Here is a 15,534-nt window from a genome sequence, read left to right as displayed (position 1 = left end):
TTCTAAGGTTCACGTTCATGAACTCAAAGAGAAACATTACCTTGCCAGGTCTAAAAAACACCTTGGTTAGTCCAAATTTGTAATCATTTTCATTCAGTCCCAAGGCTTTAAATAGTGCCTGAAACACAGAAAACAGTTCGGATCATATTCTGCCTCCTTGAAAAATAAATTAAAAAAAACCATACCACAATACATTTTCTGTCCTGGATGATACAGAAGAAGAATTAATTTCTTTCTTACCTTGCAAAAGAGCCTAGGATCCAGTCGAGCCAATTTTTCAGGCAAGTATTTCTTGTACATATTATATAGCTCATGAAACGAAGCTCGTGAAGGGAAACCACCTTGCATCAAATCCAGAACAGACACCATTCCTAGATTCATAGAAACACATGCACAAAAGCTGTTATCAGTAAAATGCAAATGACATAGTGATTTTTATGATAACCAGTAGTTCATGACATAAGCCTCAAAGACATTGTTCAGAGACTAAACCACAAAGTTCAGCTCTAACATTTATTGATCGTGTGATCATTCACAAAAAGTTAACACTGAACACATGAGAAGAGCCCATACAATTTTCGCTGTATTTGAGAGGTAGGTAACACCGAATCACGTAGAGGATTTTTTTTTAATGTTTCTTCTAAATATTTTTTCTTTTTAGCATACTTTTCTTTTTAAAGAAAAAAAAAAATAATACCCAACCAGGCTTTGATTTTCATTCTGCCAATGATATTTGCGAGACATGGTAACGTCAAATACATAAGCAGTGCTAGAACATTTTAGTTTACTTGCAGTACTAGGTATCAGCTGCTAAGATGTAATTTTAATGTCCCAAATACTGTTATACATTTTGGCTGCAACTAGGACACCAGTAAAGCACAGACACACAGTCAGTAAAAGGTTCAAATTACTTCAAGCAGCACAGGCCATGCTAGTTTTTGGCTGCTGCTTTACATAACCATATAAACAGATTTTACATGTAAGTTTTTAAGTTAGTTCTTAACTTGTAGTTGCTGTCTTTAAACTTAATCTTTTGCATATTTGCTTTCAATGGACATTCGATTTGTTTACACTTCCTTTTTCAAAAGAGATTCTATAGCATTACATTTTGCTCTTTTAACATTACATGTTATAACTTTGTTTTACTAGATTAAGCTTCATTTACTGTTCCTAAAGTAAGCATATATAGAAAAGTAAGCTTGTAAGACTACTGTAAAACACTACAATTGTTGGGGAGCGGGGAGTTAATTTGTTATTTTTTCCTCTCTGACATGCCAAATGCTGTTAACCTGAAGAAATTCACTACTAATGATGCTAATGGAATTTTAATTGCTGAAAAGTTGTTCAGCTTCCGTGACGATAACACAACATGTTAAACACATGGGCTCGTCAAAACATCAGCTGCAGAACCTGGAAGTATCTTGACTTCAAAAAGACAAAAATTAACCACAAGCTACTAAAAGTACAAAAATACAGAGAAGGGGGAAAAAATACCAAAGTACTTTGATAAACAAGCACCTTATGAAGAACAACAATATCAGTACTCTAATTCCCAAGCAAACAGTTTAATCCGCTGTTCAGTGGGGCAGGAGCAAAACTGCTAATATTCACTCTTTAAAATGAAGCTGTAAAATTGGAAAGCAGCCAGCATTTCAAGAACAATGAAAATGCAGCACTGCAATCTGTATTATATACAGCAACAGGAAAGACTATGCTGAAGCGCCCTTGTTGGAAGTTCAACTCCAAATAAAATTAACAGTAGTATAAAGAAATTAAAACAACACGATTCAACTCTATCATAGTATCTATAAAATCAAAGAAAACAGGCCTGTTTCAATTATGAGATATCTCAGCTAATACTGCCTGCCTCTAAATGCATACAGGAGTTTCTAACACTTCAACTGCCACAGTAATTTAAAAGAATTTTATCATTCCGGACAGAACTGCTGCCCTATTAACAAACACTGTGGACAACACAAAGAGTTGAGATTCAGCTCCAGGTCAGGAAATCTAAATTTATGTACCAATATATGGCTACATGGCTTCTTACATATGCACCTGAACTCTCATTACAATCAATGGAAAAATAGTCAATGGAAATTACATCAACTCTTCTTGCGAAGAAGAGATTTTCCAGCCGTTCAGATGCATTATTTCTAGGGTTCCACTGACTAAAATGAGAGCTAAGTTACTAAGAATCTAAATAACTGTTCGTAAGGCATAAATAAGCTACCTTCTAGAAACTGACAGTTCAAGCAATGAAATATTGCTTCCATCTCACGTATTTCAAACTTAGGTCAATCTATAATGCCCGAAGTAATAAACTGAAGGAAAAATATGAGAGGTAAACATTACCTGAACACTGAAGCTGAGAGAGGATTTGTGCTCCTTCAAAATGGTGATTTGTCATCTTTAAATTAGGTTTGATACAGCGAATAAAGCTAGACCCCTGTTACCAAAACAAGAAGTTAGCAGAACCTACACATTCTTAAACTTCCTGAAATAACAATTAGTCATTTATGAATGGGGAAAAAAAGGATAAAATACAACAGTATTCTAAAAGAGGAATGCTGACATTCTTTTTCTCTCGTATATTAGTTTTGGACTCTAGTCTTGGTCTTGATGTAACTGATCTCAATGCTCAAGCTATTAATTGGATCCTCAACTTTTGAGTTTTCACTCAACTGTTCTTCTTAAAATTAGTACAATCTAATTGCAATATAGCAGTCTAAATTCTACTACCCTCATTATCTTCTACAGACACATTACCTAAATGCTTCAGTCCTGCAGAGTTCACATCAGTGAACATGTTACCAGCCTCCTGACATTGGATCATGCCAGATGAACTAGACCTTCCTTTCTCCTAATTTTTACTTTTTACAGTTTATTTTGGCTCATGGCTTCATTCTCTCTTCCCTCATGTTGTTCCAGCCTGGTCTTCTCTTACCACCCTTTGTGATACCTCTACAATTTTGACCACTGATTTCTCTGATAATTTCATATTCATAAAGGATGAAATTTTTGCAAAACAGTGACCAATCATTCTGATTTTCCTATAACAGGTGGCTGCTAATGATAACCTACTTTACATACTAAAACAAAATTGTGACCGAGAAAACAATATTATTCCTGATCTGCAGTGTCTTCCCTCTTGTTCATTCTCTCAGCTGAGAGTGAGAGAGCATCTGCCAATGGAGCTCTCTATTAACAATACAAGCTTGTCATAGGTTAGCTAAACTCAGGCCAGCAAGCCTGGCCACATACGTTTTCCCTGGACGGGTCTCAGTTCCAGAGTGTTCTGTGTGAAAGAGATCATCTTTCTTTCAGACCAGTCTCATGAGTACAGTAAAATCTTGATGCCAGATACACCCCAGCACCTGTTCTGTTTGTTTCCCATGGTTTTCCTCCTTTTTCTTTTTTTTTTTTTGGCAGAGCATAACCTCATATCTAGAATTGGTTAGAACACATAGACAAGAGAAACAATAATGTGTTCCTATAACTCCAAGTTCTAAAAAAAAAATGGTTTATGTTGAACTACATGGAGAATTCCACAAACCATCAAATTACATCAGCTGAGTTAGCAAATAATTCATTAGGGGCATCATGTTCTTCCATCTGTGCATTTACAGCCTATCTCAAATAAAACATTTTATTTTTAGCAGCTTTATGGAATCTGAAAACAGTAATTAATAATAAATTATCATCTGCCTCACTTCTAAATAACATTTCTACATCTTCTGCAAATTGGTCATCAATGATAACCAGCGAATGGAAAGAAGTAAAAATGACAGAAAAGGAGGCTGCAGCCCAGACAAATTTCATATTATTTACTCAAATTGTGTAACTTCAATTCTGTAACGACTTTTTAAAAGATGCTGGGGTTTTTTAAAAGTAACTCAATAAACACGATCTGCACAGCAAGACCTTTCCAAAGTGCCACATAACTGTAAACTCTAAAGCAATTACTTATCACTTTTCTTGTAAGTCATATTGTTGAGATAATTGATTATGACTTATGTCAGAAAATTATGAACCTGTATCTGTATATATACTTACAGTACTGTGAAGCTTCTCAAGAAGCAAATTTAACTGAGTCTGTAAAAGAAAAAAGATATTTCAAGCATCTTCCCATGACAACTCCAGAAATATACACACAGAATAGTGACATAGCATTACTGCATGTACTGCATGCATGATCATTGTTAGTAAATCAGACAGAATTGATAAATCAAACATTCACAAATTTTAACAGACAAAATCATGCAAGTGTGCATGAATGGTCCTGAGGAAATTGCTTGTGTTTAATTGTACAACAATACTGTATGGACTAGTTACTTACTACAACATATTCTAAAAAAAGTGCAAGCCCATTGGGAAAATAGAGGAAATAATGGCTATTTAATAAAATTATAAAGAAAATTAGATTGATTAGCAATAATTAAAAAAAAAAACCTGAAAATTTGTGAAAGCCAAATTTAATCTATAACAAGTATACATTTGTATGTTAAATAATTAACACAGAAAACAGATATACTCAGGGTTTTCTTAGCTTTTTTCAAGCTAAGTCAATATTTAGGTGAATGAACCTCCACAATCTATTTTTAATTCCAAACTTCCAAATTTTAATTCTCTGTTAATGATAAAACACCATCATTTTAAAATCACATTTACTGAGGCTGGACTTAAACATACTGTGATGAGAAAAGACCACAGTCCTATGATTACTGGAGGGTAAGTCTGCAGGATCACCAGAGACTATAAATGAAGGCTATCAATGAAAATAAGTTACAGTTGCTATCAAATGTAATTGGTAGGAACTTAAAATATTCCAGGACCACACCAGGAAAATAGCTATACTTTACAGATGTATCTCTTTTACCACACAGAATACTGCTATGCCAGCCTTTCTAGTTTGCTAGCAAGCTTCAAGTATATAGACCGAAGTAAAACAAAATTCTTTATGTTCTAACATATTCCTCATTTCCTTTACTGGAATCAAAATTGAAAAGATTTGACTTTTTTTTTTTTTTTTTTTTTTAAAAACGAGCTCTTTCAATTACCTTGAATCCAAGAAACCAGATTTGTATGGGCAATATGCATCACCTACAGCTGCCAGTCATCCTTCCAGTGGATAAAGTTGGTTTGGGTTTTTTTTAACTTGCCATGGATATGGTTAGAAAGAGAGAAGGAGTGCCACAAGAGGCATGACAAACACTAATAACCTCCTGCTCAGTTCTTACTTACACATACTCGTTATATCTCTACTTGAATATAACACTTATTTTTTCTTAATTTAGAAATGCTTAATTTTGGAAGAGACAGCCTAATTTCTATCAACAAAATACATTTCTGCTAGAGAAAAAATACCCCTTCCTTATACTCAGTGGTTTGACAAGAAATAAGGCAGAGCCATTCTTAGGTAAATTTCACTAATTAAATGATCATATGAATAAAACATACTGCTAAAACTACTGGTCTTTGAATTATCACAATTTAATCCATCATACTGTACTAAGATAAAATCATCCCAAAGATTCTTGAGTAGATCTGATGAACTAATTAATCATTATTTCCTCAACTGATTTATAAGCATTAATTTTAATTAGTTATAAGGAAGGGATGTGTGAAGGTTTTCATAAAGAGAAGTCCTTGCAACATCATCTAAGAATTGATGTAATTAAAAGAATTTGAGAATTACTTACATACTGATGCACTAAGAATTCTTATTCTTAAACAGATGAATTTTTTACTAAAATAACAGAATTTATTTTGTTGTCACCTGAAGTGAAATTTTCAAGGCTATTAGTGTTCATCAACAGCACATGTTGTGTCTGGGAAGGTAACACTAAATGAATTACTGGAAGTAACACATACATTCAAAATGCCATGAGACTTGAAAACACTGAAAGAATTATAGATCGATGGGCCAGATCCAAAGAGGACTTTAGTCACCTCAGAGGTGAACACCAAAGTCCAAAAGGCAATTGAAAAAGTTCCCCACTCAATTGCTGCTTAACTTAAAAAATGCCTCCCTTTTTACTTCAGCCCTTCTTGGACAATGATATCATCCACCTGTCCACATCTACTGGATGTGGGGTGCTAAATCCAAGAGAAATTGAAAAACCAGATGGAAGAAAGTGGAAATATCTCAAAGATCCCACAGTTAGTTTCATTCTGAAAATGCAGTTACAAAAAACAGTGGATCCTAGCTTCACACCTACATGAGACTCATGGTTGCAGGATTAGCTCAGGAGATGGCTTATCTGTACGTAACTCCATTTTTCAGTCTGCCTTCTGCTCATGCATTTTATATTAAACCAATTGCTACAGCTTAATTCTACAACTACTATATAATAAGAAGGAGGAGGAAACAAACGTCAGAGCAAAACTCAAGAGAGCAGGCTGCCCAATTCCCAGTTAAATACCAAAACCACTACCTTACAAGTCGAGCTTTATCTCCTACTCTCCTTGGCCCCATCAAAATTTTATTTTTGGCTACATAACAACCCAATTCCAGAATGGTATAAGGAGAATCACCTGTGTCAGACATACCAATAACTTGGTGCTACAGGAAATACAGTAGACAGAAAACAGTGAATACAGTATAGACCTGAAGCAGAATACTGTTGCTATACAAAACACAAGTGCTGTTACCATATTTTTCCCGTTCTTCAGCCCCTGCATTTTTAGAGAATAGTTCTAAACACCAGCCACAAGATACGATTATACAAGAAGGAATTTATCTTGTAGTCCTGATTTAGCACTTAACTTTGACATGGAGCAGAAGTGCAGAAACACTCTTCTGCCATTGGCAGCACCCCACTCTACAAGAAGGTTTCTGGATCATCTAAGACACTTGTTTTCCCTAGGGACTGCGTAAGGAGTCTAGATATGAACATGATGTGGGGTTTTAGGTGCCCTAGGTAAGGTAGCATACCAAAAATGCTGCAGCACTTGACTTGAAGGCATACAAATCCTTCATTGGATCTGGCCCAGATACGTTGAGAAGAGCTCTTGCTGAAATTGCAGCAGCTCTACCAACAGTAAAGCCATGAGATTAAAAAATTTACCTGCAGCCCACGGTTGTGCCTGCTTTTCATGTCTTAATTCCCCTATAGATCTCTTTCTAGCCATCCTGAGCTGGAATAGTCCAGCTAAAATAAAACTGCTGAATGAGAAAAGGATGCAGAAAACATTTGGAGAAGACAAGGTTGGAAGGTCAGCTTTACAACAAGCAGAAGAAAGGAGAAAATGAGGAGAAGCATCAGAGTCAGGTATTGAGAAAGGAAACATTCAGCACAACGAATATCTTTCTGTGAGAGCCATGACTATCTTTGTATTTTAGAAGAGGAAAAACAGTGGTGAGGTTAGGTACTGAATTTTGAGAATGGCCAACTGTAGCCAATTGATACATCTTCTAGAATGTACAATTAAGATAGGATGGAAGAACACCTTCGGTCACATTTAGAACCCCTTACAGTCCACAGAATCCAAATTTAGATCTCAAAACTTTAAATCTTTTGAATAAAGACTTCCATGTGGCTTTGAAAAATTCTGATTTAAAAATTAGTGTATAATCTCTGTAAGGACTGTTATGAAACATCTTTTCGACAGAAACACATAGCACATAGCTTGAACATACTGGTTTCTTATAATTCAATAGAAAAAACATGTGTTTAACAAAATTTTATTTGTCTAATCTCAAGTTACCACTAGCTCTCCCAACCTTAGGTTCTACTTATTTCAGCTAACTTAAAAGCGGGATATATTATAAGTAGATAAGATTCTTTGCTATGTTGTGTTACCTTGAATTTGTTTCCCACACTGATGAAACTAAGTTTCCCAGCTTTTTGTTTGGGATCCTTGTTGTTGTTAGTGTTAGTTTCAAACAGCTGTCGAACAAACTTGTCCTTCGATTCACATATAAGAGATTCAAGAGACATGTGCAAAGCATCATTGTTCTTTTCCACAAATTGCATCTGAAAAGATAACCCAAGAAAGAAGACCACATTTGTTTCACTGCCTCAGTACTTAAGTCCTAGAGAAAATTAAAGAAAATAAAGTTATATACTTAATTTAAAAATCAGCAAGAATATATGGGGTAAATATCCATACATTATTTAAAACAACTTTTCAACTGGACACACACAAAACACTAATGACAGAGAGAAAAGATATTCTTAATTGTGAAGGATGTTGTTGGAATCATGAAACCCAAAAGAAGGTTTAGTGCATTTTAAGAGATCAGTTGTGCTTTTGTCAATGACTGCCCTCCTTTCCATTTCCAGTACTCAGCACATCATTCAGTTCTGAGAAGCTTCATTCTAAACTGCTTGTAATATCACTTAAGATCTGTTGTGAAATAAAAGTTAACATGCACACTTTATTTGATGCATTTACACAGTTTGGAAATGAAATGAAAAATTATTATTTTAGTAGTACTATGACTATTTAAGAACAGTTGATTTAACAGAAGATTATCCTTTCCTACAAACCTTACCTCTCTGGTTTATTTAAATTGTCTCACTAACTTTTAGAAGTTAAGAACAATACATTACATTGAAATTCAGAGATCAAGATACTAGTATCCAATTTCACACTAACAAAATTCTCAATAGCTTTTGGTGCTACTTTAATAGTGACTTTGATATTTATGAACAGAAGAGGCCAAGACTAATCCGAAGAAAATACAAATTTGCTAGATATCCCATAAAAGAATTTAATGGTTATGAGAATCAAAGGACAAACACAGGCCTACAAAATTCCCTTGGACTATGAAAACACAAGACTGGAATATGAATGCAGCCAGATCAGCATCCTCACCACAAATTAGATTGTGAGAACTGCCACAAGTGCAGTGAGAAAGGGAAACAAATAACAGGCAAGGTAAAAGGCAGCTATAGTCCAAAAGTTTTAAGGCCCAAGTTAAGTAAGTCCATCTGAGGGAGGGGATAAATTAAGTCAAGCATATTAGCATAACTTCTGGACCAAAGCTACCTCATATCTGATTAGCTCTGACAGCAGAGCTTATGTGCTCGTATCTGGCTCCTCTGTTCCTGAAGATACTCTAAGGTAGTAACATATCATCATGAGGTACATCGTTAAAAACAGAGCACTTGGAACATATGTGTTCCAATTTTATTTATTTTTTTGATATTGACTCACTGAGTGACCTTAGAGAAGTTAGGTCGGTAACACACAGACTTAAATTTTCTTATTTGTAGAATGACCTACAGAATGTGCCTACTTCAAAACAGCACAGCAATCATTATCATTCTTGGAGAATTTTTAAGTAAATAAGAACAAGCCTAAATACACACTGAAAAATACAGAAGTACCACAAAACATAACAAAAATAGTTTTGAGAGAGTAAAATTACCGTCTCGTAGCATACTGCTCCTGCAAAATGTCGGATAATAAAGCCTTCATCATCTCTGATATTTCTGTGAACAGCCAATTTAGACTTTCTAGGAATCTGGAATTAAAAATCTGAATTACAAAGAAGAATTACACTGGAGAATAAGAAAAAGTTTTAAGAATAAACACCACCATGATTGTGCCAGGAGCTCTACGTGTTAAAAATGATGTTTCCCACGGTACAATTGTGATGACCACTACCATTCCCTTTCAAACCAAGATATTCTAAAAATCTATTTAATTCTCATTCATATTCACACTCTTAGATACGTTGCATTCAAAATAAAAGTCACCAGGATTGCTAACACCAGCTAGTTGATTTTCCTTTTGTCTTTAAATCAACAATTTCTATACCATTCCTTCTACAGCTGATGAATAGCCTTGTCATATGAACAGGATTAGATAGAAACTTACACTATGTTTTCAGACAGTCTATTTTAAAAAGCAAACACCTAGCTGATTGCACCCATACCAACAAAAATGTTTCATTGCACAGTAATCCAGTTAAGCAAGATTAAGTGGAAACTTAACAAAAGGTATATGAGTGACAATTTTATTTAGCTTTCTTTGCTTGCATGTTTTCAGCAGAGAACTAACTTTTTCCCCCCCTCAACAAAAGTCACGTACATAAATTGCAATGATTTGCCCTAATCTTCCACAGAGTGCTGTATGTTAACGAAATAACAACAAAAATGTTTTCCTTTTGTGCTCCCTATTTTCACCTCTTACGTGCTAGCTAGATATTCCATGTGAGTAAAATACCCTCCAAAGCAAGCAATTTTTGAAAGGAACAACAAAATGGCTCATCTGATATGAAATAATCTAAATTAAAATGTGTTTTTATTTCCTTTTCATGCACTACATGTTAATGAACTTCAAATGTCAGTGAAGAATATGGCTTTAGTTTCAGCAGGATATTAGAATTGCTAGAAGACCTAAGCCTTCAGTGATCTTCTCAACAAACCTAATAACCAAACTTGTCCTTGACAAAAGAATATGGTGTGGTATGAGATTTCTAAGGGAAGGCTTTCATTAAATTGAAGTCTTACTATCAACTCTGTTCCAAGAACTGTTTTATTAAAGCAAGACAGACAGCAAAAATAAACCTACAGAGAGCCTGAAATGGTCCTTGTGTTTTTGGTGTACAACTGAAGTAAAATGCTGGTCACTTGGCTGGGGAAGACGATTTTCTTCATCCAAAATATCCAGTACACCTATTAATTTTGCTTCAATCAAATCTATTAATAAAACAAAATATATTTACAAAAACTGAATGTACAACCTCACATCAGAACTGAATATGACAAGTTTAAAATGCTACTTATCTGATTCTGTATAAATCTATCTAGAGAAAGTTGTTAACAGAAAATACAAAAGTCATTGCAAATTAATTCTACATATCTGAATTACTGATTTAATCGATATCCTATACATATCAAGTTCTAACTCTAACACAAAAAAACATGGGGGAAAAAAGACCAGGCATGGATTTTTCGATTTTTACTCTAGGTCTCAAAGGGAATTTAGTCATCTAATTCCCAAAAGGTGCCTAAATGTTTCTGTGGTATGATCATAGGTCTGTATGGGACAATTGCTTATATTGCTGGAGGCTTTTTTAAGATTTTCATCCATATTTCACCACGTCCAAAGTATAATCATGAAAAGGCACATACTTTCATTTATAACAAGATCCAGGTATAAAAATTAAATGCATCTGTTTTACGAAAGGCGGATCAGTTACAAGTGTATTGCCTTGACCCTTCACAAAATCCCACCCACAAAATGGGTGGGATTTTTTTAATTCATGGAGTATTTTTCTCCAGACACCCTCACACCCTTCTTCACTTTATTTCCCCTATTTAGGTGTTTAATCTAGTTAGTTTTCTAGGAAAATGCAAAAAAAAATTCACAAGTCCCAGCTGCAGTTATCACACACTGTAGGACAACACAGCTCTATTACCAACCAGAACTGGAATGTTATACAAAGCTAGAAGAATTCATAAGGTTGCAACAGTTATTAAAAGTGTAAAATTATTAGTGACACACATATTTTGCCTCTTCTGCTTGAAGCTTTTTTCACCATGACACTAATGAATAGCTTGACATTTCAAAAAGTACATACCTATACAGTCCTGATTATCTACATAGCGCACTTCATTAACCCCCAAGCCTTCTCTCTGGTAAAGTTCTTGTTCCTTAAAAAAAAACAAACAAACAAACAAACAAAAAAAAAAATGAGAAAACACCACTCACAATGTATTTGTTTTACCCACCAAAAATATTTTTTAAATTAACATGAAGAAATTTTTAAATACAACATGAATTAACATACATTTTGGAATTTCCTTTCACAGCTTAATATATTCCAACTTCACCTCCTTAATGACAAGCCAATGCAACTAGATATTCCCATTAGGTATGAGATACTGTCCAGTATCTGGATGCCTCATTTCAATGAACAGTAAAAAAGCAGCACAAAAGAGATTGCTGGTTTTCAAAAAGCCAAATTCTTTTCTAGCACAACCAGATGTCACATGTTAGGAAAACAACTTGTCAACTGAGTGTTTTTTTAATCCAAGCATAATGTACAATCTTATGGAAACCAGTGCTACTTTACGTATCTCTTTACTAAAAAATATATCCTCAAATATAACATTAAATATAACATACCTCTTTTAGAATCCTTTCATTAAAAAACTGCTGCAGTTTTTCATTACAGTAGTTAATACAGAACTGTTCAAAACTGTTGTGTTCAAAGTATTCTGAAAAAATAGAAATTAAACTTCCATAACAAACTATTGTTCCAAGAATTTATATTACAGTAACAGTAACTAAGAAAATCTTCGCAGTGCTAATATTTAAAGATGTGTTCAGATCCATATCTGTTTCTTTCAGTAAAATAAAAACTTTTACAGATTTTCATGTTGCACATAAGATAAATAGAAATTGGATCTGCTGCAGTATTTTTATAAGACAAGTAACAGTTATATCTGGCAGCAAACCAAAGCAAGATGCCTCTATATAGTGAAACTGTAACAATACAGCCCACACATCCATGTTAGAGCAGGCTGTCACAAGACACTTATAGCTCTAAAGACCAAAAACCAAAGGATCCCTTTTTCACTGTTCTTGGACCACCTTAGCAGGGCTAGAGCACACCAGAAAACATGCCCTATTATGAATCACAGTGAGCCAAACAGGACAAAAGCTTTACAGGAACCATCAACTCCCACCCACTTCCAAGGAGACCAGGAGCCCAAAGACCAACTCTATAACTGAACTACCCATCGTCCAGGAAACAGTATCTTAACTCAAAGACTTCATTTGCCTGTCTGTCAGTATGCAGTGATCTTCTCAGGACTGAAGGGAAACAGCATACACATTCAGTATCTTTCCTAATTTTACTAAGTGGCCACAGTAAGATTCCATTCCAAATGTCTAGTCCTTCAAAACTTGTGTCTATGTAGACACTGCAGGAATCTGAAACCATTAGAAAGATGGCTTGTTTCACACTAACGCTTGTTAGTGTTATTAGGTCAGCAGGAGACACTTTAGACCTCCTCCCCATTCGTTATCTCAGGAAAACTATCTGCTCTCTTGTTATCTTCTTAAGCCCTTGTAACCCATCCCACTCACCATCACCAAAAATAAAAGCCTCCCACTCTCCATTACAGAATTTATCATTGAATCTTTGGTGGCAATAATAGACAACTAGAAGTAAGTATACTTACCAAAACCAGCTATATCTAGAACTCCAATGAAGAAAGAAGAAGTCTCAAATGGAAAACACTGGTTTACCCTGTTCACTACATGGTCAAACAAATGACTATACACTGTTTTAGCCAAGGCATCACGAGCATTGTTTGCTTGCTCCACTTTTAAGGGTACCCTAAAAACCAAAAATACAGATCTTATTTTTCAGAATTCCTTACTATAAAATACTGAAATTAGACTCTAAACTTAAAAAACACTCTTTCCAATTATTGTAAATTAGGACACAGAAAAAACTGAGCTCTAGGCCCAGGTATGAAACAACCTTGCCAAGCTAGACTAACTATTCTACCTGTAAAAAGAAAGAATAATGTTTCACTATTCTCAGTGGAAGTGAGATGCAGATGATTTCATACTCATTTTTATTAGATAATTAGAAACAATATTGATAATTGCCAGAGAAAGACATTTAAAATATACACATTCTCATCTACCAAAAAAAATATTTCAATTACTTAATTGTGAGCTGCCTAATTACAATAAAACCTATAACTCAGTTTTGCTCTGACATCTTTGTCCCTATACCTTCATAAAGGCTATGTCTAAAATCGTAGGGTTGTAAGTTAATCAGTAGCCCCAAGCGAGGCTAAACTACGACACATACATAAGGGAGCATGTTCTCATGGTGAAAGTCAGATGCAATCCTGAAATAAGGATACTTTTTAAGCACTGGAAGAAAAGATCTTTTAAGAGATGAGAATTTATTCTCCCCTCCTTATTTATAAACTTTTATTCTGCATTGTGACTATTTATTACAAGTTTATATCCCAGTTTAGCAGTTAAAAAAAAACAAAACCAAAAAAAACCCACACAAATACCACAAGCCAAAAGGCAGAACAAGGCCTATGAAATGCATGACAAAACTCTGGGAATATCAGCCAAAGATAACTACATGTTTAGCTACAGAAATAATATATATCTAGTTATTTCACAAAGTCAGTATGACAGTGACATCCTTAGAATGCAGCTATTTCAAAGAACATTTAACCATCTCATTCCTTGAATAAATGCATTCTACCAGACTTTTTTTTTTAATAGATTTCAGATTAACAGATAAGAGTATCAAAACTAAAAACCAGTTACACTGTACATAGCTGAGGAAGCACCAGTAGAAGAGATTTTTAGGTTAGCCTTTCCTAACCAAACTGATAAAATTTGCAAGGAGACCAGGCAGAAATAATGTCAAGATTTTCATCACACCAAGCCTCTTTGTCATGAAGAATACAAGATGATGGCTGTATGTCAAAAGCTCTTATGCTGCTTCTAAGTACCTCAATGAGTTGGCTTAATAAAGCACTTGTCTCCATATAATACCCTTTATTACTTCTCAACAGATACCTTGCCTCTCATATCCTTGGACCGTAAGTGCTACAATAACAATTAGTAATAATCAAAGGATAGACTGTCCAGTTAAGGTGGTGGATAACCAGTTATGGAACTTCTCAAGGATGAAGCAAATCTATGTTTAAAAACTACCTCTTATCTGAACTGTTTAAGTAAGCTCTATGTACAAGGTTCAAGATGTCACCGCTGCAGAACTGCTCTGTCGCCCTCTCCAGGTAGTTTTCTGTACACGGGAGTACAAAGAACTAGCAGGTCAGAAAACGAAAACTTAATGAGCTTACCCAGATTGCATCATTTCCTTGAATTCCCAGGACTCACAAGCACTACACTAACTCATATTTATTATTTCTGTATTTTTTTCAAGGATGACACTTCTGGTGTAGAAACGTTGAGACTGATGGAGATCACTTTCTACTGTGGCTGGTAAGCCTGGGAACCAGAGCGTCCGCTCACTAAGGACACCAGCAGCTACGTTACATTAGATAGTAATTAGCTTTAACACACAATCTTGTCTTCCACTAAGTATCTCCTGACTTATCTTAAGGTAACGAGTACTGACAGACATCTTATCTTATAAATAGAAGGAAGGTACCTTTACATTCCATTCTGATACGTTTAAGAGATCAGAATACTAATTCCCACATGTCAGCTGCAGGACTATTACATAATACAATACACATTCATGCTTTCAATTTGTTTTTTAAAGTATGTTAAATAACATGGCAGAGTCATACTTCTAAAGTGTGTATGTATGTATATTTATAAAACGGCCCTGTTCTTCAAAAATAACAAATTCTGCCATTATTAAGTAGAATTCTAGAGACTGCACAAAACCTTCTAGTTATTTTAAATTATCATAGTATGCAACAGAAACTCATGGAAAGAAAATGTAACCCTGCAATGTGTTTTGCACAGCTGAAAGTACAGAATCACAAAATAATGCTGAAATTGCCCTGAGTCAGTTGATACAGAAGAGCCTTATTACAGAACTGACATTCAGCA

The 15,534-nt window shown here is 34.8% G+C and overlaps 1 protein-coding gene across 4 annotated transcripts in view; it reads right to left on the bottom strand.

Annotated features, from left to right (window-relative positions):
• The window catches only part of MYO6 (myosin VI), a 102,996-nt gene that overhangs the window by 27,223 nt on the left and 60,239 nt on the right, over positions 1 to 15,534 (bottom strand). For all 4 annotated transcript variants that reach the window (XM_086744854.1, XM_086744855.1, XM_086744857.1 and 1 more), the window contains exons 13-22: positions 13,149 to 13,306; positions 12,088 to 12,179; positions 11,540 to 11,612; positions 10,528 to 10,655; positions 9,380 to 9,475; positions 7,806 to 7,979; positions 4,057 to 4,095; positions 2,356 to 2,449; positions 241 to 371; positions 41 to 118 (exon numbers count right to left, since the gene is read on the bottom strand). In XM_086744854.1, the coding sequence (XP_086600980.1) occupies positions 41 to 118; positions 241 to 371; positions 2,356 to 2,449; positions 4,057 to 4,095; positions 7,806 to 7,979; positions 9,380 to 9,475; positions 10,528 to 10,655; positions 11,540 to 11,612; positions 12,088 to 12,179; positions 13,149 to 13,306 (1,063 nt within the window). The remainder of the gene's footprint in view (positions 1 to 40; positions 119 to 240; positions 372 to 2,355; positions 2,450 to 4,056; positions 4,096 to 7,805; positions 7,980 to 9,379; positions 9,476 to 10,527; positions 10,656 to 11,539; positions 11,613 to 12,087; positions 12,180 to 13,148; positions 13,307 to 15,534) is intronic.

Source organism: Chlamydotis macqueenii, chromosome 3 (genome assembly GCF_036417535.1).
Source record: "Chlamydotis macqueenii isolate bChlMac1 chromosome 3, bChlMac1.mat, whole genome shotgun sequence".
NCBI classification, from domain to species: domain Eukaryota; kingdom Metazoa; phylum Chordata; class Aves; order Otidiformes; family Otididae; genus Chlamydotis; species Chlamydotis macqueenii.
This window is presented reverse-complemented; position numbering and strand designations above follow the sequence as displayed.